We start from the raw sequence: 23,880 nt of genomic DNA, 5'->3' as shown, positions 1-23,880 counted from the left end.
GTTCCTGCAGATGTGTGGCTTCCCCTAACATTCACTAGGTGCACAATGTGCCTCAAAGTTCACCACCATAAATCTCCTAGTTTTCAGAATTATCATCTCCCAGCTGTTAAAAACTGCCACACAATATCAACCCACACCCTATAGGTACTGAGATTGTCTTTCCCAGGCCTATTGGGGGTAATCCATTAACTTAAGAATAGGAAGTAACAAGATAATATAACCAGTTTTCTTTTGATGAGCCAGTTATTTAACATCTCAGTGATTCTTTGCTTTCAGTTGTACACATGGCCTCATAATTTACCTATCCCACTGGGTTTTTGTGAAGATTAAATAATGTTTATAAAATGCCTAGCAAATTAGAGTCACTTAATGAATGGCAGCTATTATTATTATTCTACCAATGTTTGAGTTTGGAAATGACCTCACTCTTTGGTTAGGGGGTAAAGTTGGTTTGCAGTGGGTTAGAAAGGCAAAGAGGAGGTTTCAGCACCAAAACTGAGAATTATTATCAAATTAAGCTATATGGATAACGATCATGAAAAGCAAAAACAATACTAGTGGATTGCTACCAAAATTTCATGGTACTTTCTTGAAATTTGTCAAAAAATATTCCAACGAAATTAAGAGACATGTTGTAGGCTATGTTGTCTCTAGCTTAATTTAAGCAAAATATTGTTGTGCACTTGGAAACCAGGCATATACATGAATTGCAAAGTACATAAAAAGGTATTTTAACACATACAACACACCTCTGCTGGTTGACTTTATACTGGGAACTAGGTGTACTTTCAGCACTTCAGCTGTTTAATGAGTGTTTGCTTAAGTACCTTGGATTACCTAAAATAGAGTTCCTTTGTCATTACATAAAGATGAGAGAGCATTTCCTATGTATCAATAGGTTAACTGAGCAATACAAATGTAAAAAATGTTTCTAGTGGATGAAAGAAGTTGAGCTGTGTTTCTCTGTTTAATTTTCATGTGGCATATCAACAGGTAATTCCACCTGGGCACCCATTAATATCTCTTTAATTTCAAAACCTCTCAAAATCAGTGAGTTCAAAAATGATCCTATTATCTACTTTCCTCTCCCCCCATCCCTGTTCCTGGATTTCTTATCAGAGATACAATCACTCTCAACCCATTCAGTTTTGCAAGTTAGAAACTTAGAAGTCATTCTTGATAATTCCTCTCTTTTCCTTCCAAATACAACTTATCATAAAGGTCTATTGATTTTACTTCCTAAATTTCTCCCTCTGTCCATCTGCCTTCTTCTCTCTTGTGTCTTATCTGGCTGAATTCTATAGCCACTTCCATACCCTTCAGCATGGCAGCCCCTACCCCAAAACTATTCACATGAGAGCACGAACCCGGTAATATTATCCCACAAGTCCAGGCTCATGTTTAAAACTTTTGGATGGCTTCTATGGCATTAGAATGAAGAGGGGCAAAAAGCCTTAATATAATTGATAAAACTTTGCCTTCTTCCTTCACGCTACTCTACTCTTATCTTTGCTGCAGTCACATCAGCCTTTGTGTGTTTATTGTTCTTCCTCCTGCCATAAGGTACCACCAGTTCCTTCTGCTGTCTGAACCACTCTTGCCAACACTTTTTCTTAGTTACCTGTTCAGATTCCAGTTCAATGGTTATTTCCATGTGGAAAGCTTCCTTGACTTCCTGGACCACATCAATTCCTTGTTACACATTTTCATAGTACCTTGCAACTCTCCTTCATAGCACTTAATGAAACTGTGATTCATTATTTTGTTTGACTTCATGATTAATATTTTTCTTTCCTACTAATACATAAGTTCTAGGAAAGAAAGGGCCACATTTAATTTTGATACCAGTTAGTCCCATATAAGCACAGGGTCTGCAAACTAGCAATAATCAATAACAAATATTTACAGAGTGAATGAATAAACAATGTCAGTAAGTTTTTCACATCTCTTGTAGTGCAAGACAATACTGTTTACTTAAAAAAAATAAAAGTCTCGGCAGGCAATCTAGTATGTAAAATGTGCAGATTAGTCTGTGACTATAAATACAAAATATGGTTGACTCAACCAAATGGAAGTAAGGATATGGTGTTTTGCAAAAATTGAGTTTCTAATGTTTTTTACCTTCAGTTTTAAAGAATTCAGTTTTTCCTCCCTGAGGTGTTCTCTCAACATCTCCCGGTGGAGCCTCTCCTGCTCTCTGGCAAATTCGCCCAGGGTATACTGGCGCACGCTGTTGTGTCGGCTGGACATGCCCAGGGTGCTGCCCCCTTGACTGGGCACACTCGTGAAGCCTTGCCGCCTGGTGAAGTAGTACACGGTGACACAACTAAAATGCACATTCTTTGTCCTCAGTCTCTTCTCCCGTTTGAGAATGGAGGAAGCTGAAAGAAAGAAAGACAATTCACTGAACATCTAGAACAGCAGGTTTCAAATGAGGTGAAGAATTAGAAAATGGAGCTTGATGATACTGAATCTATGGTCAACCCCTTTCTGGTTAGGAGATACTAAAATGTTACTGCCCGGAGTTGACACCAATTGTTATTTTCTTTCTTACATTTCCTTCTAGTTATGGTGGAGTAGGCATTTAGAACTCCATAATGGTAATCTTAAACAAACTTCAGGAAAGTTGCCAATAGTCTATGAATCATTGACAGACCGTATTTCAACGTACCCCTTAAATCTTGGTTGTATGATTTTCACATGGGTCGTATTATATCATCATCAGAAAAGACACAATATAAAACACCACACTTTGGATCTTATTTCAATATGTAGGATGTCTGGCATGAAAAAAAGTCTATTTTTAAACTTTAGAAAATTCTGAAAGGCAATTAAAATCACACAGAAATGAGCACCTGCACTAAATCTAATAGAGCCCTTTTTGGGGTAAAAACTCCATTAAATGGCTTTAATGACAGTGGGATTTTAATCCAAGTGAACATGGAACAATTGAAAATATCATGAAATATATCAGAACTGTTATTATCAGTTACAGGGACAAAGATGCACAGAGCATCATGGAGGGGTGAGAAAAAGTGTAGTTGAGAGAGATACATTATAATCATGATCTTTTGGAGTTGGGAAACATGCTAGACATCATCTAGCCAAGTCCCTTTATTTTATACTGAAATAACCCAGGCTTGGAAAATTTGAGTGACTTTTTAAAGCAGTCAGTTAGTGGCAGACCTAAACTTAAATCCAAAAGCTGCCAGTCTGCTGCATCTTCCTTTGGGAAGCAAAGTTACAATGGATTAAAGAAAAAGATACAGAATCAAGCTGTTATGGATTGATTGTGTCTTTCTCAAAATATGTTTAAATCCTAATCTTCAATACTCCAGAATGTAACCTTACTAGGGAATTGGGTCTTTACAGAGGCCATCAAGTTAAGATGAAGTCATTAGGGTGGGTCCTAATCCAATATGATTGGTATTTATATAAAAAGAGAAAATTTAGATACAGACATAGATAATGTAGAGACACAGGGAGAGGAGTGTGATGATGAATAGAGATTGTGATTTTGCTGCCCAAAGCCAAAGGACTACCAGAAGAAGGCAAATAGAGGAAAAGACCTATTCCCTAGGAGGTGTTCTCAGCCAACACCTTGATTTCCATCTTCTAGTCTCCAGAACTGTGAGACAAGAACATTTCGTTGTTGTAAGCTGCTGAGCTGGCTGCTTTGTTACAGCAATACTAGAAACTATAATACACATGCTTAAGTAGAAAAACAGAAGAAACCCTTGGATGGCAAGAAAATAATAAAAGCTAACATATATGGAGAGCTTTCCAAGTTCTGTAGTATGCAAAGAACTAAACATGATTTATCTCCTTTTATCTTCACAATTCCTTGGGTTAATATTACTCGTCTCCATTTGGAGGAAACCAAAGTCAACCAAAGGATAAATAGCATATCTGAAGTTATGTAATTATTGGTGAAACTGAGATTCATTATTCCTGAGCTCAGAATAATCATGTCACAACAGAGAGCTAAGGCCACTCTGAGGGAATTGAACAAGACTAAGATTTGGTATCATACTTCTGGAAGATGTTAACTGCTGCAAAGTCAGTTTTGATTTAGAAGGCTGTATAAGGAATGAAAGAAAAGTGACTGCAATAAATATCACCTTGGATTTGCTTAAGACTCTTCTTCCAAGAGGGTTCAAGTTCCTTTGTCTCACTTTCCTTCCATAAAACATTCAAGCCAAATGCTGAGAGGCTGCTATGATTAATCTCATTTCTTAGATTTATTTATTTAATAAATATGAACTGAAGGCCTACTATATGCCAGGGACTTACATGGTGACTGGATAGGATATATTGGTTTGATGATGATCCCTGCCCTGGTGAAACTCACATTTCCAGTGATTAGAAACTCATAATGAACAAACTCAGAATACCACGCAGTAAGAAAAGAAAGACTTATGGGCAAGAATTTCTCTTTCCCAACTTTTCTTCTCCACTGTTTCACTTCTCCAGAAGAGATTGCCAGAAAGCAAATGATTTCAAGCGTGTACATAATTTTCCCATTTATTTATGTATACATTCATGGCAACATACTTGTACTCCTGGCAGCAGAGATGATTTTGAATTTGGATTTAAAGCTCTGATCTACTTTATAACCATATGCTTAAGTCATCTCCAAACAGAGAAGAATTTGTCAAAATGTAGAAGACCACCACAGAAAAGCAAAATGCAGCAATCCGCCTAGTGATGTGCTAGCCTGACAATCTCATCCATTACCACATTATGAGCCTTTGATTTTGGGGTGATAACCTCCAATTATTTTCACACCTGATACCATTAAAATGACAGTTTTAATACATTATCTTTCAAGACCAATTTACAGATAAGAAAAAAATATTTTAATATACCCATTTAAAATAATTATTATAAATACCTTGCACGAGTATTTCTTTTAAAGATTTATTTGTTTACGCGTACAAGAGCTGGGGTGTAGGCCAGAGTTGCAGTTGGGCTGAGAGGATTCATCAGAGACAAAGGGGGGAGCAGAACAGGTAGACTGACTGAAATAAACTGCTGAGGGGAGCAACGGGTGAGACAGGAGAGGTCTGCTGTGCCATGTGGGTTGCTCCCTGGCTGGGGATCGAACTCATGCTGCAGTGACTGTTGATAGATTCATACTGCTGAGACTTAACCCCCTGTGCCATCAGGGAGGCCCCTATTAAGTATTTTTTAGACAATTCATGGTATTCTAGAAAAGTTGATTTTTTAAAATTTTGTTTAGAACTTGATTTTGTATTTATAATTATAATAATTCTCCAACCTCCTGGACACATCCACACTTTCCCCAAAAGACAAAATTTAGAGATGGTTTTCTAAGGTTTTGAGGATGACAAGAGAAAGAGCAGAGGCCTTTCACCTAAATTCTAGGCATTGCTAATGTTGTTGAAGTTTTTCTCCTATCCAGTAGGGCTTATAGTCCAAATATGTGCTTATGCTTGTTTTAACACCTGCATATTATAAACAGATTGTAAAAACAATGTTCAAAAAGCCTATGGAATATAAAAAGGAAGGCTTTGAAATACTCAAAGATCAGCTTTATGAAGGATATTTTAAATGCATCTTTCCCCACTTAGGAGCACTCCATGCCTTTCTGCTCATGACTACACTGGAGCACTAGCATGGGCTTTTATGGGTCTCTCCTCCAGGCCCAATCTGACTAACATCACAAAATGAAGTCATTAAAAAAAAGTTTGTGGTGCAATTTGCAGCAACATGGATGGCGCTGGAAGGGGTCATGCTCAGCGAAATAAGCCAGAAAGAAAAAGAAAAATACCAGATGGTCTCATTCATAGCAGGAATCTAGAAAACTTAAATAAGGGACCAGGAAAATGAATAACTATAAGAAAGTGAAAATCAAAGTCAACAAAAAACTATGAACCAGAGACACTCTTTGGGAGGTGGGGGGCAGGAGGGGAGGGATTGGGATCAGAATGGGGGTTTGCAATTGTATGGGGAATATGAAAATAAAATTTATTATTAAAAAAAAAAAAAAGAACAGGAGGAGAGTAGAGTACAGTGGACTTTGTTGGACTATGATTGCTTTGGTGATGGGAAAATTGGTGCCCACACCGAAGGGGAGAAATCCTATACTGTGACTAAATAAACATGATGTTTAATAAAAAAAAATGAGGGGCCACCCTGGTGGCGCAAGGAGTTAAGATGCAACCTATGAAGCAATCCGCAGCCACTGCAGCATGAGTTCGATTCCCGGCCAGGGAGCTACCCACATGGCACAGCAGACCTCTCCTGTCTCACCCGCTGCTCCCCTCAGCAGTGTATTTCAGTAGATCTGCCTGTTCTGTTCCCCACTCTGTCTCTGGCCTGTACCCCAGGTTCTTGTATTAAAAAAAAAAAAGTTTGTGGGCCTCCCTGGTGGCGCAGTGGTTGAGCGCTGGGTTGCGAAGCTGCCTGCAGCCTCGGCAGCACCGGTTCGATCCCTGGCCACTGGGCGACGGTCCCACATGGCACGCAGATCTCTCCTGCCGTGCCAGCTGCTCCCCTCAGCAGTGTGCTTCGTCAGTCTGCCTGTTCTGATCTCTGCTCTGGCTCTGGTGAATTCTCTCACCCTCCCCCGCTTCTGACTGTACCCAGTGCTTGTATAAATAAATAAATAAATCTTTAAAAAAAAAAAAAAAAAAAAAGTTTGTGCTCCTCAAGCCTGGGAGAAACAGGCTAAATTCATTTGCACACCTGCCTTAGGGAATAGAAAACCTCCCTGACATACCCACCCATAATCTGTGTCCTTTGCAGAATTATTGAACTCTACATTGTTCAGCATGTCTCTACAGAGTTCAGCATTCACTTTACTGCCATAAAGTCAAGGGTAAGAAAAAAAGAGGGAAGTGACGGTGGCTTTCACTACTGCCTTGAAAAATAAAAGTTTGCTATTTTCACATGACACTAATTTTTTAGTGTCTTTCAGCTCCTTTTTTTTTATAGAGGCTTGTTTTTATTTATTGATTTGTTTGTTTGTTTGTTTTGTTTTGTTTATACAAGCACTGGGTACAGTCAGAAGCGCGGGAGGGTGAGAGAATTCACCAGAGCCAGAGCAGGGAGCAGAGCAGGCAGAAGGACCGAAGTACACTGCTGAGGGGAGCAGCGGGCAGCAGGAGAGGTCTGCGCGCCATGTGGGACCCTCCTCTGGTGGCCGGGGAGCAGCTGGGGATCGAACTGGCGCCGCATCGGCTGCGGGCAGCTTCGCAACCCAGCGCTCAACCGCTGTGCCACCGGGGAGGCCCTTTCAGCTCCTTTTCTTTTTAGTCCACTCAAGTTTAAAATCTTGAACAAAAGTGTTTAAAATCAACAGTACCATATACACCAACCAGATGCAGCTGTGGGGAACACTGTTACGATTAGCATATCAGGGCATTTTACTGTGACCAATACATGATCACATATTATGAAGATGATATTTGTAAATTAAAGGAATAAAAACCATATAGATTTGGGCTATATGCAGAAGCTGCCCATTCTCAAAAATGTTTTAAAATATGAATGGAGAAACAATTGGCAAATTGACTAACATATAATGCCAAGGAAAGAATGCAAGTAGACAAAATAAAATAATCTGTACCTTAAATTATACAAAGATTTCATAAACAGGATAGATTAAAAAATGGATTAAAAATTTGTAACTGAAAATTGGACAGTGTATTTTCATTCAGGGGAGCCAGTGTTCTGAGGAGACAAATCTAAATATTCTGATCCCATGCAAGAGTTGAGTACATTAAGGTGTCAAAGTTCACTTATATATCAGGTGCTAAGAAAATTTAACTAACTTGGTGCCATTTCTGCATTTCTGCTTTCACAAGCCAAACTGTTTGTACAGATTGGGGTACACCCTTAAGTCAACAGACTATTGAGTTGATTCACAATTTTATTTCTTATTGAAAATAATTATATTTGCTCCTTGTTTATAGTTCAGACATTGTGGATGTGGTTGATGTGTGTCATTCCATCTGAGATTTCCTTTCTGCATGCAGAGGTCAGCCTGTATCTGGACCTATAAAACTGACGATTACATTCTGTGCCATGTGTATCAGCTCCTTGGCCGGGGATCAAACTTGTCCTGCAGTGGCTGCAGATAGCTTTGTAGTGCTGAGACTTAACCCCTTGTGCCACCAGGAAGGCCATTAAGAAACTACTCTTTTAGGGCCCCTGTGATAGCACAAGGGTTAAAGTCTCAGCTCTATCAAGCTATCGCCAGCCACTGTGGCAGGAGTTTGATCCCTGGCCAGGGAGCTGACCCACATGGCAAAGCAGACCTCTCCTGTCTCACCTGCTGCTCCCCTCAGCAGTGTATTTCAGTCAATCTGCTTGTTCTGTTCCCCACTCTGTCTCTGGTGAATCCTCACCCCCTGCACCTCTGGCCTGTACCCCAGTTCTTATATGCATAAATAAATCTTTAAAAAAAAAAAGTAGACTTGAAAAAACTTCCATTATAAAGAAAAAATGCAAATCTCCATGGTGGTGATGGATGTTAACTAGACTTATCACAGTGATCACTTTGCAAGATATACAAATATTGAATCATATTATATGCTTAAAACTAATATAACATTATATAATAATATATCAATAAAAATAAGTAAATTTATGGGAAAGAATAAAAATAACATAAAAACGATGGCCCTTGACTAAATATTTTATTAATTCTATGATACCATTCTAAAGCCAATAGTCCACTTTTCTCTCCCATGCACTATGCTGAAAAGGAAAATAACAGATGATTTTTAAGTCTATATTTTGAGTTCATTTTTCTTTTATTTTGGTAAAATTTGGTAGAAGCAAAGTGAGATTGCTGAATTTAACTTGCTTTTTTTGGTGAATCCTATGCAATAAAACTCGGGGTTTAAATTCATACAGACTGAATGAATCAGGAGTGTGCATGTTATTTCTTCCCTTTTGAAGAGCAAATCAAGAACAGTTCTGAAGTAATGAAACTCAGCTTACAAACAGAGAATCCAGTTTATTGAATAGAAGTAGCATAGCAGCTTAATTTCCAACAGTTAAAGTTATTTAGATTTTATGTGTGTGTGTGTATCCTTAATCTTTACTAGTGACTTCTGCAAATTTCCTGTGATTATAGTCTTTCATCTCGAATTTGACATGACTGTCAGGGTTGGTAGGTCTTGATTAGTGTGTCACCCACATGGTCTCAAATTTTAACCACAAGGAGTGAAAATGGTTCTAGCAACCAGGGAAAAAAGAGCTACCCCTTTGAAAATGAAGTTTAGTTGGTTATCAAAACAATCCTTCCTTATTCTAATTGTCCCCCATTACTCCTTTAAGTCACATTCTCAAGTTTCCTGAATATACTTGCTGCAGTCATGTCTTTCATTAGAGTGCTTAAAGAATTTGTGGCCATAGTAAATCATTCAAGAGGGAGAAACTCCAAAAGAATGACAACAAAAAATATCTTGGGACATGGGTGAATGAGAGGCAAAATGAAAATAAACACTAATTTGGGAATATTTTCTTTCCAACCATAAATAAAATCCAATTACCTTAAGTATTACATAGTGTAAAGTGATCTATTGTCTATTACCAATGGTCAACTTAATGTTACATAATTGCATCCTTAGTATGTTGTTTTATACTCAGTTATGAAGAATAAATGCATGAGTGTGTGTATACACACACACACACACACACACAAAAAAAAAAAAAAAAAGGGGGGGGGAAAGTATCCTAAACACTGAACACATTCTAGGCAATACTGGGATATACCCAACACTTTGGAATTGAAGTGCTTTGTCTTTTCAGAATGATTAGAGGAACATAGACTGAGTTAATAATTTATATAGGAAAATGTCAGAAGCTACAGTGAGTCCAGTGAGTCGGGGACCTTTTGTTCTTTTACCACTGCCCTTATTACTATGAAAATAGCTTTTGAAAGCTAAACTCAAGGAAAATAACTCCCACCACTATGATGTTGGTGATGGCAGATCCAAGTTTATATTTGGTTCCTTATAGTGTGAATGACACTGCTAAATGCTTTTTAAATTGTAGTATATCTCTCTAGCTCCTAAATGCCACTCATCCTTATCTCAAATAAACTAATCAACAAATGTACTAGTAATACAGCAAGTAGACTAGACCATAAAAAATATAATAAACACACACAAAAAATATGATAAACACAAGAACCATTCACTATTGTGATTTCAGTTCATCAGTAGAAGAGGAATGGGTTTATAATACATAGACAATGCATAGACAAGATTAGGTAATTTAACCATTTAGCCAAGTATTTCCCACCTAATTCTAAGTTGAAATCCAACTTAATCCAAAATGGATTGCCCTGGATTCTAATAACATCTTTTGTGCATTGTAGCTACTGAAGGAAATAATTCAAGATGCAACCCTTTTGTTTAAATCACTAGTTTACAAAAACAAAACAAAAAATTCCTCCATAGATGACTACATGAAATTATAAGGATTCTATCAATATATGTCTAAATACTCTATGTGCATTTAAACAAAATAATTAGCAAGTATAAATATAATATAAAGAGATGATCCTTGAGGTCGGATGACTAAAGCTTTGTTTTGGATCATGAACATGCATGTCACGTTGTCCTCCATTCAGTCTGTCGGCTACAGCCACACAAGCAAGCGAGAGCTCTGCATGGAGGGAGCAGGCTTTCTCCCGAGTCTCTCCTGACAGTTTCAGCCCAGGCTGCTCAGCATACTGCAAGCTCAATTTGACATTATAGGGGTGGGTTCATGGTGTAATCATCTATTTGCAATTCTCAGCCTTGAAAAAATAAGGTTTAGTGCCCAAGATTTTGAAGTAAATTCAGAAAGCTGCATATAAAGATTAAGTGTCAACTCTGACCTTCCTGCTTTGATGTCATAAATAATTAAAATGATTAACTCACAGTGATCATTTTTCAGAACTACCTATTTTTTATCCACACCTTGCTATTTATTGAAGATGCCTGCTGCCCTCATCCCTTACTTCTTATGCACAATCAAAAAAAAAAATAAAAGGAGGCAGAGGAGGGTCTTTTTTGTCCTTATACTTGATAGGATAAGAGAAATAAATACTGTATTTTAAAGTTATAAATTCAAGAGAAATTGAAAGAGCAAAATTTAAGAAACCATATTCTCCTTCATATATAGTAATACGTGACTGATTTAGCACTGACCTTCCCTTCTCCCCCTTGTCCCACTGAAAATGTGGTATGGTTGCAAAATATCCAAGCCAGCAACAAGAACATTAATATTGGGGATGGTGAATTGTTAAACTGAACAAGTTTAGATTAAACTATAGATTAAAATTGCACTATTAACAAAGTGATCCACTGATTTTCATTTAATTTTCCTCTTTCACAGCATTTCATCCATCAAATTTATAGTACTAGTATCATGAATTTTGGCATTCCAATTCTATGTCTGACACAAAGTCTTACTTGTGGTCTTTACATGACACATCACTTGAGTAAAGTTTATACTTTAAAATCCTTGAGCAAAATATATGAAACACAAGGTAATATTAAAGTGTTTTACTAAATCTATCCCTTGCAATTTGCTCAGCAGACTGGAAATTGGGATTTTTTTTTCTGTTCCAAATATACTCAGCTAGCCATCTGACATTACAGAAAGAACCATTTTACAGAATTTTGATCAACGTTACCAGCTCTTTTTTCTTTTCACACTATACATATTTCCTTAGCTACACAAAAATTTTCCAAGTTTAAAAAAAATTTCCACAAAGCCAATGTTAACGTTAATACATGAAACATATTGAGATATTCATTGTCTTCTCAATTTTAAAAGATGCTTCTCTGTTGTAAGCATATTATATTTACAATACATTAGAGAAACTATTATCCTATCCTGATAGTTGGAAAGCAAAAAAAAAAAAAAAAAGTCAAATAATGCAATCAATTGAAAATCTGCATTCTAATAGTGCTAAGATCCATTATACAGATTACATAAATGGGGATCTTCTATTCTCAGCTCCTCTATTAATAGCATCCGAATGATGTTTATCTACCTCACAGGAATATTACCAGAAAAAATTAACCTTCATAAAAAGCCTTAAAATCCACCAATGGAAAACATTATGTACACAGAATACTGTCTTGGTGATGCTGTTAAGCCAAATAAAAAGCATGCTCCTTTATTATCAGTGAGAAAATAAGTACCACCTACTTCCCAGCTTGCTTCCTTCATCTCTCATATGTGCAATTAAACCCTAAAAATTCATGCTTAAGAAACAAATTTCACTGCTACTAAATATATAAACCTTTATTCTCATTTTATTAAAATCTCAATGTAGATACCATCTTAAGATCCTACTGCTTTTTATTGGGAAAAAAGGTGGTCGTTGCTAAACATAAATAATCGCAGTTCTGGCTGCAGTCCAAGGTGTAAGCATGTTCCTTTGCTGTCTCAGCAATTCTCCTGATGTCAAAGACACATTAAAATAAATGGGAACCATATGGCTCCACAGCAGAATACCCGCACTCTTACAACTGAGAGGGCAATGCAATTCATTACCACCATTGGAGAGATATTTTGGGGACATGGAATATCTCAATGCAAAATAAAACTGCATAAGGCAGATCATTTGATCAAAAATTCTCACACAATGACAGGGAACATTTGTTACTCTTTCGCTCTTCTAACCTGTTTTGCAGCTTTTTATATTTTCTCAATAGCGTTAAGAGCCTCTCCTGTTAGAAGGATTAAACAGTACTTTCCACCTGCCAGTGACTTTCCCACACAATATTTCCTCTGGCCCAACAATATTAGGTCCCATCAAGCATAATATATCATGCTAATCCTGGCCAGGACATCACTTAACAATAACAAAAACCAAAACAAAACAGTATCTTCAACAAGAGCAATAAAACTCTTCATTTTCTCTCTTTCTGGAGAGCAACACTGGATCCTTGAACTTTGAACTTGGCCAGGGAGGAGAAAACCTGAAAACATGATTTTTTTGAATATTTAAGCCTGAAAAAACCTTTGCTGTATTTATCCCCAAACCCAAAATTCAAATCATTAAAAAACATAAAAGAAATTAATCAATGCTGCCTCATTGGCTCCATAGGACAGAAATACTAAATTTAAAAATGAGATCCAGGGTTGCAAGTTGGAATGAAGGGTGAGGCTAAGAAGGTAGTTGGGAGACAATGGTACCTTCTGTTTCCTCACTGACAATGAGTAATGTGGGAGGGAGGGTTGTAAATACAAAGAGAAAAACAAAAAAACTTACTATTTCTTCTATAAACATACAAAATTTTTTGGCGGAGCATATGCTTCAAATTCTCGCAACCTCTTCATTGGCTATTTTAACACTTTGGAAAACTATGAATAAAGAATTGTAAAGCACAATATCTGGCATAGAATCATCACCTGATATTTACTAGAAAAATTAAACTGAGACTCAATTCCAATGTCAACTCTAAGGAGCTTTTCCTTGAACCCCTGGGATGAGGTGAGTGCAATTTCTGTACATTTCCAGAACAACAGGGTCTTGATACTGATAAGGTAGATGTGTATGTCTCCCCATTACTGGTCAGGATGTAGGGGATGAGGGGATGACACAGGGGATGACTCTTACTTCCTGCGGGGAGAACACACATATCAACCCTATCACTTAGTAAGTGAAAGCACATTGCTCGGTCCCTAGGATACACTTGGTGTTTGTTTCACTAAATTAGATAAGTGAATAACAGAACTATGGGCTAAATAAACATTGATATTTCCTAACATTTAAGTGATAAGATGACATTTGACAGTTTCCCCTGAAGATTCACTGTCAACATGTCTTTCTTCTTCACTAATGTCTAGTTATTTTATTTTCCTGGGGTACTTTTTAATGAAAATTTTTATATTTTGAAAGGACACATCACTCTCATGGCTTGAGGGTAAACACTCTTTTGTATTAGAAACCATTTGAGGGCCTCCCTGGTGGCACAGGGTGTTAAAGACAGTGCTATCAAGCTATCACCAGCCACTGCAGCACGATCCTCAGCCAGGAAGCAACGCCCGCAGCACAACAGACCTCTTCTGCCTCACCTGCTGCTCCCTTCAGCAGTGTATTTCAGTAGGTCCACCTGTTCTGCTCTCCACTCTATCTCTGGTGAATCCTCTTACCTCCCACACGTTGGCTTACACCCCAGTTCTTGTACACATAAACAAATAAATCTTTAAAAAAAGAAACCATTTGAAATATGCTTCATTTCACATATTAGAAGGTCTAATATAGCAAACCAACCCCAACACCATAATAAACCTTAAACAATATAATAATAATGAGCTTATAAACCCATCTCTAAAAAGCAAGTGCTTGGAAAGGAGAAGAATTTCTTGAATATTATAAAGTAATTTTGAAAGAGAAATCCTGTTGATAAATTTCACTAATTGGTATTAACTTTCAGCAAAAACATGACTGAAGCCCCTACTTTTGGCTCTCTATTGGTGATAGAGCTACAGAATGATTCGGCCTCTTAGCATTTAAATTGTCATCCCTCTGCCTAGAAGCAGTTACTTTCCTGCAAAAATAAAAATCGTGTTGCTCATGATTTATTAATTCCCTACAAAATTTTACAACACATACACACTCTAAGTTATTCACCTGTTTCTCTTGTAGGTGGTACTGCTGATGAGTCATAAATAAAAGACCCTAATTGGTAAGATCCTGACAAAAGGGACAGAAATAAGCAAAAAGGATTAAAAATTTTTGTTCATATGAAAGCAATTATCAAGGCATTCAGACAACTGAAACAACATGAGCTAGAATATAAGCTGAATGAGGGCAGAGATTTTTCATGTTTGGCACTGATTTTACCCTAAAACTAAAAAGTTAGGGGCCTCCCTGGTGCCTCAAGGGGTTAAGTCTCAGCACTATGAAGCTATCTGCAGCATCTGCAGCATGAGTTCGAGCCCCAGCAAGGGAGGTGACTCACGTGGCGCAGCAGACCTCTCCTGTCTCGCCCACTGCTCCCCTCAGCAATGTATTTCAGTAGATCTGTCTGTTCTGCTCCTCACTCTGTCTCTCACCCCCTGTACCTCTGGCCTATACCCCAGCTCCTGTATGCATAAATAAATAAATCTTTAAAAAAAAATCTAAAAAATTATCCTGTTAATATTTCATGGATGGAGGCAAAAGACATGATACTCATGGGTCAGAAACAAACAAATTTATTATTCACAGCACAACAAGCAAAATTAATATCATATTTCTGTTGGTACTCTTTGTCCCCCAAATTCCACAGGGGCAAAGTGGAGGGGCCAAATAGATGTTAGCTACATGGTAGGTTTACAGTGTACCAAAAGCATAATGAGCTTCAGAATACACAGTTTTTCAGCAAGCAGTAAGCAAGCCTTTTCTTCATAGTAGGAGATTCAGTCTCATCCCTTAAGTTTGCATTTCATGAATACAACAATGAGAAATGACCCATGGGATGAGGGCAGTGCATTCTTGGCATCCTTGAAAAGGTATGTGGGAATGTAAGGAATCTGTGGAGGAGTATGTCCACACAGGATTCTTATTTACTTGGTTCATTTATATATATCAAGTTCCTAGTACCTGGCTACTCTAGATATACAATATTTCGCTGTTTAATGAATGAGTGGGGTTTACTGACAGGTTGCTACTCTTACTAAACTCTGTAATTCATGTAAAATGATCATTTTGCAAACATGTATATCAGAACCCTCTTTCACTTAGTATGTGAAAACAATATTCAAAACATGTAATGGTACAATCTTTCCCTGCAAATAGTCTATAAAATAAAAAGTTTTCTAAAAAAGCTTAATGTAGTATTTTTATGACCACGAAATATAGCACTTTTCCTCTAGTCTCTTCATAGCTCACAGATATTTCTCTTTACAAACATCTTGCCAAAGGAAAGAATCAATCCAAAGATTTTATCAGCTACAACTTTGTGATCACATTTATGGGGAATGTAAGGGAATAATATATATATTCTCAAGTACCTCTGGAAGCACAGAAACAGTCCCAAAGGATCTATGCTTTCCCTTTTATACTCTTATAATATATGGGTTATTCATTACAAGAAATATTTTTTCCAAAACTAAGTGTAACCTCTGGTTTGGACTGTACAAGAAAGAAGGAAAGGCATAGAGGTTTCTATTCTTTCACATCTTAGGAGTTTGTATTCCTTGAGATGAATGAAAAGAAACTGATCCGATTAATGAATGTTTGCATTTATAAAAACAGGATTAACCTCTTCTGTTTCTGATAACTGTTTCTGTTTCTCAATGACTTTTATGTTTCTTTCATCATCTGCAGCAATCTAATTCTGAATCATGGTTCTCAGAATTCTCCATTAACCAGTTCCTTCTGACCTTCTCATATACATACCTCTTCAATGTCTCTAACTCTAAATTTTAACTGACTTACACAAGCAAAATATTAATCTCTGACACGTGCCAGAGACCAACTGATTCACCAAAGGAACTCTTAGACTTTAGAGTTGGAAAAAGGGGGAAAAAGGGTCTCCCTGGTGGCGCAAGGGGTTAAGCACAGCACTATGAAGCAATCCGCAGCCTCTGCGGCAGATGGCAGGCCAGCCAGGGAGCTACCCACATGGTGCAGCAGACCTCTCCTATCTTGCCTGCTGCTCCCTCAGCAGTGTATTTCAGTCAGTCTGCTGTTCTGCTCCTCACTGTCTCTGGTGAATCCTCTCACCCCCTGCACCTCTGGCCTGTACACCAGTTCTTGTATGCATAAATAAATAAATCTTAAAAAAGGCGGGGAAGGGAGAAGTAGAATCAATACAAGGTAGATCCTAACTTGGCCCTTAAGACTTTTGGCCTTTGATGAAAGATTCAGTAAGGATAACACAGGATGCTTTTTGTATTTGTGAGTAATCTTGGGAGAGTTAAAAGACCATTATTGTTCCCAGATGGTCAAGGATATAATTAATTTCATTCAACAGAAGTTACTCCTTTTTCTTTAGTAAGTCACTGGTATTAAGAACAACCAGAGAAGGCAGGCCATAGCTAGTTTTGAACAAAGAACTCTTTGGGAAAGGGAGGTCTGGATGCAACCATGCAGGGGTTCCTCAGTGCAGATCATGTGTTACTGGGAAAAATAAGCCAAGATTTGGTGAACCATTATTGTAATATGATTTAAAACTATACAATCCATTTCCATAATAGAGACATAAAATAAGAATAATAGTATGCATGCCAATTTTAATGATAGAAATATATGATCACCAAATTTGGTAATAAGAAGTGAAGTTATATAAAAGACCAATGTGTATACTTTTAAAATATTGCTTCTATTACCAATTTTTTTATTTGTATGTTTACCAGGCATCAAGAAACTTTCTTAGTGTTTTCTAGGCATTAATTAATTGAATCCTTTCTTAGTTCTAAAATGGCAAATACTCCTTCTTTTTTATGTTCTAAAGATACCTACAGCCAGGACCCAGAAAAAATCTAGAATATGAAAATGAAAATGTAACTACATTATTAGGAAAACAGAGAGAAAGCAAGTTGCCTGCATGTTAGAAGCAGCATAAGTTGTAAACCATTGCAGGCTCTGTTGTTTTATTATCAGACCACTAGAGATCTGGAACTATATATCCTAATGACATAAGTTTGGGAGTCGAACAAACACATTCTTTGACATCCTGTATCAATTACTCAACCCCTATTCACTTATACAGAATCTTCTAGGCCTATTGTGAAGAACTAATCATTAATCAACAAAAACTTTGGAGCCAAAGCATTTAGTTTAAATCCTGAATTTGCCATGTAGCTGCTGTGTGACCTTGGATGAGTTAATTATGCACTCTGTGAAAATGTTTAAAATAGTTTTATTAACACCTACTGTAGTATTGTTACAAGGATCAAATAAATTAATATTAGTAAAGCATTAAAAAATGCTTGGTGCATATTAAGTGCCATATGCATTTACTAAATAAAAATATCAATAAATCACTTATATAATTTGAATTCATTTAAACCATTTACATAAAGCAGAGAAATGCGTGAAATAGTGATAAATATGTGTTAACAATTTATTGGCAGTGACCAGTCCCATATGACAAAGAGTTTACAATTAAAATGCTTTCTTTTGTACCTTACATATACAGCATTCTGGACTTTAATTACATTTTTTTTTTATTCTTGCAATCATTTTTGGTACAGAAGGGTAATGCGCATTGAGTAGCTGATGGATAATTGTCATATATATGGGAATTATGCAAAGTCCTAGGGTTATTATTGGAAATAAGGGGCAAAATGTACCTGTAATAGACATTTAGTCTAAAAGGATACTTGATTTGATTTGATTTTATAGAGGAGAGAAAATGGAGGCTCAGAGTGCTTTTCATCCTAGATCACAAGCTGGTAAACAAGATTTACATTGGACTCTGGCTTTGCATTAGTTTCCTTTCCATTTGCCTGTCTGCTATTTCTCCTCAGGTATCATAATACTGGCATCGTCATTCTCAATTTTGTTCTTTCCTTTTTGTGGGCAAGGCAAATCCTGACTACATTTCAAATTTAAAGGACTTAAAGATGGGTTTTCTTTTTACTTGTTCCCTTTAAGATGAACTGATTTATATTTATTGACACATTCATTCATTTCTTTACTCACCCATTTTTGGCACCATTTCTTTGTGGCCAGATCACTAAAACAGGTGGATACAATTCACCCTCATTATTCATAGATTTCATATTTGTGAACTTATCAACAGCTAAAACTTATTTGTAATCCTCAAATCAAAACATGCTACATTTTCATGGTCATTTGTGGATATGTGCAAAGCAGTAAAAAATCTGAGTTGCCTCACGTTCCCAGCTGAGGCAGAACACCGTGACTGCCCACTCTCCTGTTTTAGCTCTCTAAGCAAACATCTTTTATGTGGTATGTTCAATGTCACATTTATTTGCACTTTTGTGCTTTTTGTTGGTCATTTTGCTATTGAAAATGGCTCCCAGAGCCTTCCTGGTGGCGCAAGGGGTTAAGACACAACCTATGGAGCCGTCTGCAGCCACTGCAGCACAAGTACGATCCCCTGGGCTGCCAGGGAGCCACCCACATGGCGCAGCAGACCTCTCCTGTCTTGCCCACTATTCCCTTCAGCAGTGTATTTCAGTCAATCTGCCAGTTCTGTTCCCCACTCTGTCTCTGGCGAATCCTCTCACCATCCACACACCTCTGGCCTGTACCCCAGTTCTTGTATGCATAAATAAATCTTTAAAAAAAATGAAAATAGCTCCCAAACATAGTACTAACATGCTGACTGTAGGTGCTCAGCACAAGAAGGTGTAATATGTCTTACAGAGAAAATACACTTGCGGCAACTCAGATTATATAAGTTTTGTTCATACTGTTGGCATGAGCTTAATGTTAATCAATCAACAACCTATATTAAAGTGTCTTTCAACTGAAACACACTAAGCAAGGGTATATATTGATTGGTGAATGAAAATGTCATGACCGACCAGAAGCTTGCAAGAGCCTAAGCCTGTGTTTCTCCTATGAGCAATGATTCATTATTTTTGCTCTTCAGTGTTTGTTCAGACCTTATAGAACATAACTATCATGAATATGAAAAGTGGCTGAAATTGCATTTGTTCATGGACCATTTTCCTAATAATTAATGAATAAAGTTCATAAGTAAAAAATTAACCAAAATGATATTCAAATATTCAAATATATAAAATATATAGTTATCAAAGAAATAAAATTCAGAACACTAACAAATTTAATATTTCCTACCTAATTAGCAAATGATATAAAATTATAATAACTTTAGTCATGCTAATAAGACAATGGAATGAGTACTTTTCTCTATTACTGATTGGTATATAAATTATATAATATTATTATAGAGCAATTCCTTAGTGTATACCAAAAATAAAAATAGTTCTGAATCTAAAAATCCATTTTAAGAATATAATTAGAAATTTAGAAATTTATTTATGTCTAAACATGTTAAACACTAAGCTATACATAATAACAACAAACTGAAAAATCACTTAAATGCTTAACACTACAGAAATGGCTGAGTAAAATGAAGCTCTGTCTATAAGAGTGGTGTTTCCAAAGCCAATAAAATTAATAAGCTTTTGCAGATGTTTACCAATACAAGAAAAGACCTGCTATAATGTTCAGTAAAAAAAAAGAGAAGATTTGAAAACAGTGCTTAACAACTATGTAACAAGTATATTTAACAATTATATAATAACACACATAAGAAATGCTGGGACAAAATGCCATAATGCTAACACTGGTTGTTCAAGGAGAGAGAACTATAGCTTAAAAATATCTGCTTCTTGCACTGTTTACAATAGCTAAGCTTTGGAAACAACCCAAATGCCCAAAAATAGATGACTGGATCAAGAAGATGTGGTACATATATACCATGGAATATTACTCAGCATTCAAAAAAGATAAACACATGCAATTTGCTGCAACATGGATGGCGCTGGAAGGGATCATGCTCAGCGAAATAAGCCAAAAAGAAAAAGAAAAATACCGGATGGTCTCACTCATAGCAGGAATCTAGAAAACTTAAATAATGGACCAGGAAAATGAAAAACTATAAGAAAGTGAAAATCAAAATCAACAAAAAACTATGAACCAGAGACACTTTTAGGGGGCGGGGGCGGGAGGGGAGGGATTGGGGTCAGAATGGGGGGCGGCAATTGTATGGGGAATATAACAATAAAATTTATAAAAAAAAAAAAAAAAAAAAGAAATGCTAATATGATTTTTGTAACAGATTGACAATAGAAATTATAGTTAACCATAAAAAAAAAAAAAAAATATCTGCTTCTTTACATTGTTTTGAACTTTTAACTTTTATGTAATGAACATCACAAAAAAGCATAAAATTTAGGCTAGAGTATTTTTTATACTAAGAAACAATTCTATGGTTTTCTGAACATAATACAATAAAATCATTTAATATATTCATGAAATGGCATTGTTATAAATGAGTTATCTTGTACCCCTGCACTTCATATTTTAAAAATTTCATTAAAAATAAGCTCAAGGACATACTTATTCATAGAATTTCATAAAGGATGTTTAAGACATAAACCACACCATAGTGGTTATGAATGTGTTATTCTTGCCAATCTCCCTTCATGACCAGTTATAAATACTTATCCAACTTAATTCTATTTTTTTTAAAGATTTATTTATTTATTGATTGATTGATTGATTGATACATGCATATATACAAGCACTGGGTACAGTCAGAAGCGCGGGAGGGTGAGAGAATTCACCAGAGCCAGAGCGGGAAACAGAATAGGCAGACTGATGAAGTACACTGCTGAGGGGAGCAGCGGGCAGCAGGAGAGGTCTGCGCGCCATATGGGACCCTCCTCCGGTGGCCTGGGAGCAGCCGGGGATCGAACCGGCACAGCAGAGGTTGCTGGCAGCTTCGCAACCCAGCGCTCAACCGCTGCGCCACCGGGGAGGCCCCTCCAACTTAATTCTAAACCAATGGTAATGAACCTGGAAAAAAAGCAATCATTCCATCTCCATTAGCATGCCAGATCTACAGTGAGCCTGTTCTTCCTCTCAGGGCAAGCTCCATCCAATGGATGGTCAGTCTTTTAGCCATATTTCTCTATAAAGACCCAGAAAGTTTGACTGGGCTTCATTCGTGGTTCTGGATACTCATTCCTTTTCCCTGTTAGAACTTCTATTTTATCCCAAGTTTCTTATTGAATCAACTTATAATCATGGCTTTATGACCTGTTTCCTTGATTCAGCAAAACTTTCTTCTGTATTTCTTTTCACTATACCAAACATTATAACTAAAACCAAAAAACTGGACTAGATCAGAGCTGAATATTCCATTGTATCTGTGGTACTGTTACTAGGACTGCTGGTTGTCTTACACAGGGGTCAGTCCTACTGCTAAGTGACTTTTCTCAGTCCCATTCCACCGACCAGTCATAAACCAAGTCTCTGAGAATGTATTTGGCCCCCGCACTGGTAAAAACCAAGTGGATGTTTAGTTAGCGATCTGATAAATGCTTAATAGTCTAATTCTTTAAAGAATAATAAAAGTGGGGGGAGAGGAGAAGGAATTAGGGTCAAAAAAGGGGGGTGGGAATTGTATGGGGGATATAACCAAGATGAAAATGCATACATTGTGCAAAAATGAAAAATGATGTAAAAATATATAAAATAAAATTAAATTTAAAAGAGAATAATAAAAATGTAGCAGCATTAGTATGATGGAATTTTAGAATATGTGGGAAAAATTATCCAGCATCTAAGTTTTGCTAGAATTTAAATATGCACATGACTTGCATATAGACATATCATATGCATATATAATTTTTAAAAAAGATTTATTTATTTATACAAGAACTGGGGTATAGGTTAGAGGTGCAGGAGGGTGAGAGAATTCACCAGAGATAGTGGGGAGCAGAACAGGCAGATGGACCAAAGACACTGCTGAGGTGAGCAGCGGGCGTGACAGGAGAGGTCTGTCTCCCATGTGGGAATCTCCCTGGCTGGCCGGGAACTGAACCGGCCAGGAATCGATACCGTGCTGCAGAGGCTGCGGACAGCTTAACAGCGCAGCGCTCAACCCACTGTGCCACCGAGGAGGCCCACATATGCATATGTTTTTTGCAGCCTAGGTACACTTTTATAATAAGTGCATCTGGTTGATTTACTAATTTGGGTCTACGGATAATAGCAAATAGTAATCTTCTGTCCTGTCTTGTACATTCATGCGGTTAATTATGAGAAGTATTGAAAGATGGATTCAAATAACACAAAAACATTACTGGGGAACATCTCAATATATATATTATCAATGGAATTAGAAGAGTTATCATCATAAGGAGCTCTAAAAATCACACAGATCCTCTTCCCGTTATTCACTCCTTCATGTGTACCTGGACACTCCTAATTTAGCCATTCATTCATGCCTCCAATTATGCATGCATGCACTCATATTTATTCATTCGTTGAATAAATATATTAAATACCTATAATCCAGGCAAGTTCTAGGTGACTTCTGCATACATTGCCAATTTGCCTACATGTGAGTTTATCCCTGGCCAAAGGTGATGAGAATAAGGAAGTTCACGTAACTCAATGGAAGGCATAGTTTTTTAATGTTAATAAGAATACTCTGAAAATAGTGTCATGAATCTACATAGATTCAGGAAACTGGATTACAAAAATAACTAGACTTCTTTATATGGGTCTGTTACTCCCCATGGCATATTTGGATATGTAAGTTTGGGAGCAGAAGCCCGAGGGAGCTCAAGGGCTTTGTGCAATCAAAGGTGGTGATTTAGAGCTCCTCAGGGATCAATTGAAGAAGAAATGAGAGAATGCATATAAAACGAGGAAGAGGAGAGCCAGGGATTGGACTTTGCACATTTTGTGGTGCCATGACTACCTATGATTTTGAAATAGCTTTCAGTAGTACAGAATCATGTAATCCTGGTCTGGACTCTGGTAAGTGACCCTGGACTATGACAAAAATGACATCTAACACAAATGCTAGACCTGTCCAAACTAGTCTTACCAATAGGTACAGTACTACATGTAAACAACATTATCCTTTATACAAAGGATAATGTAAATAATATGATGCATAAGATTAGAGATTCAGCATAAGAGGTATTTGTTTTGCGTGTGCGAACATTCTGCGATACCTGAGGTATGATACCTCATCTTCCTATCTGAGCACAAATTACCCTGTTTCTTTCTTACTGCTCTTTCTTTCTGCCTCACCAAATACAACCTTCCTTAACTAAAACAGCTAATTATCCCAGAGAGTATAGTCTCAAATGTGCCTCTGAGAATAAGGGTAAAGTTTTCTGAAGACTTTGGAATTTGAAGTTCCCATTTAAAATTCCTTATTTTTT

At 37.0% G+C, this 23,880-nt stretch overlaps 1 protein-coding gene across 10 annotated transcripts in view; it reads right to left on the bottom strand.

Annotated features, from left to right (window-relative positions):
- CSRNP3 (cysteine and serine rich nuclear protein 3) overlaps positions 1-23,880 on the bottom strand; it is a 189,567-nt gene that overhangs the window by 19,991 nt on the left and 145,696 nt on the right. For all 10 annotated transcript variants that reach the window (XM_054699810.1, XM_054699811.1, XM_054699815.1 and 7 more), the window contains one exon: positions 2,122-2,381. In XM_054699810.1, coding sequence (XP_054555785.1) covers positions 2,122-2,381 — 260 coding nt within the window. The remainder of the gene's footprint in view (positions 1-2,121; positions 2,382-23,880) is intronic.

Source organism: Talpa occidentalis, unplaced genomic scaffold, assembly GCF_014898055.3.
Source record: "Talpa occidentalis isolate TD23 unplaced genomic scaffold, MPIMG_talOcc4v2.1 talOcc4.3, whole genome shotgun sequence".
Lineage (NCBI taxonomy): Eukaryota > Metazoa > Chordata > Mammalia > Eulipotyphla > Talpidae > Talpa > Talpa occidentalis.
This window is presented reverse-complemented; position numbering and strand designations above follow the sequence as displayed.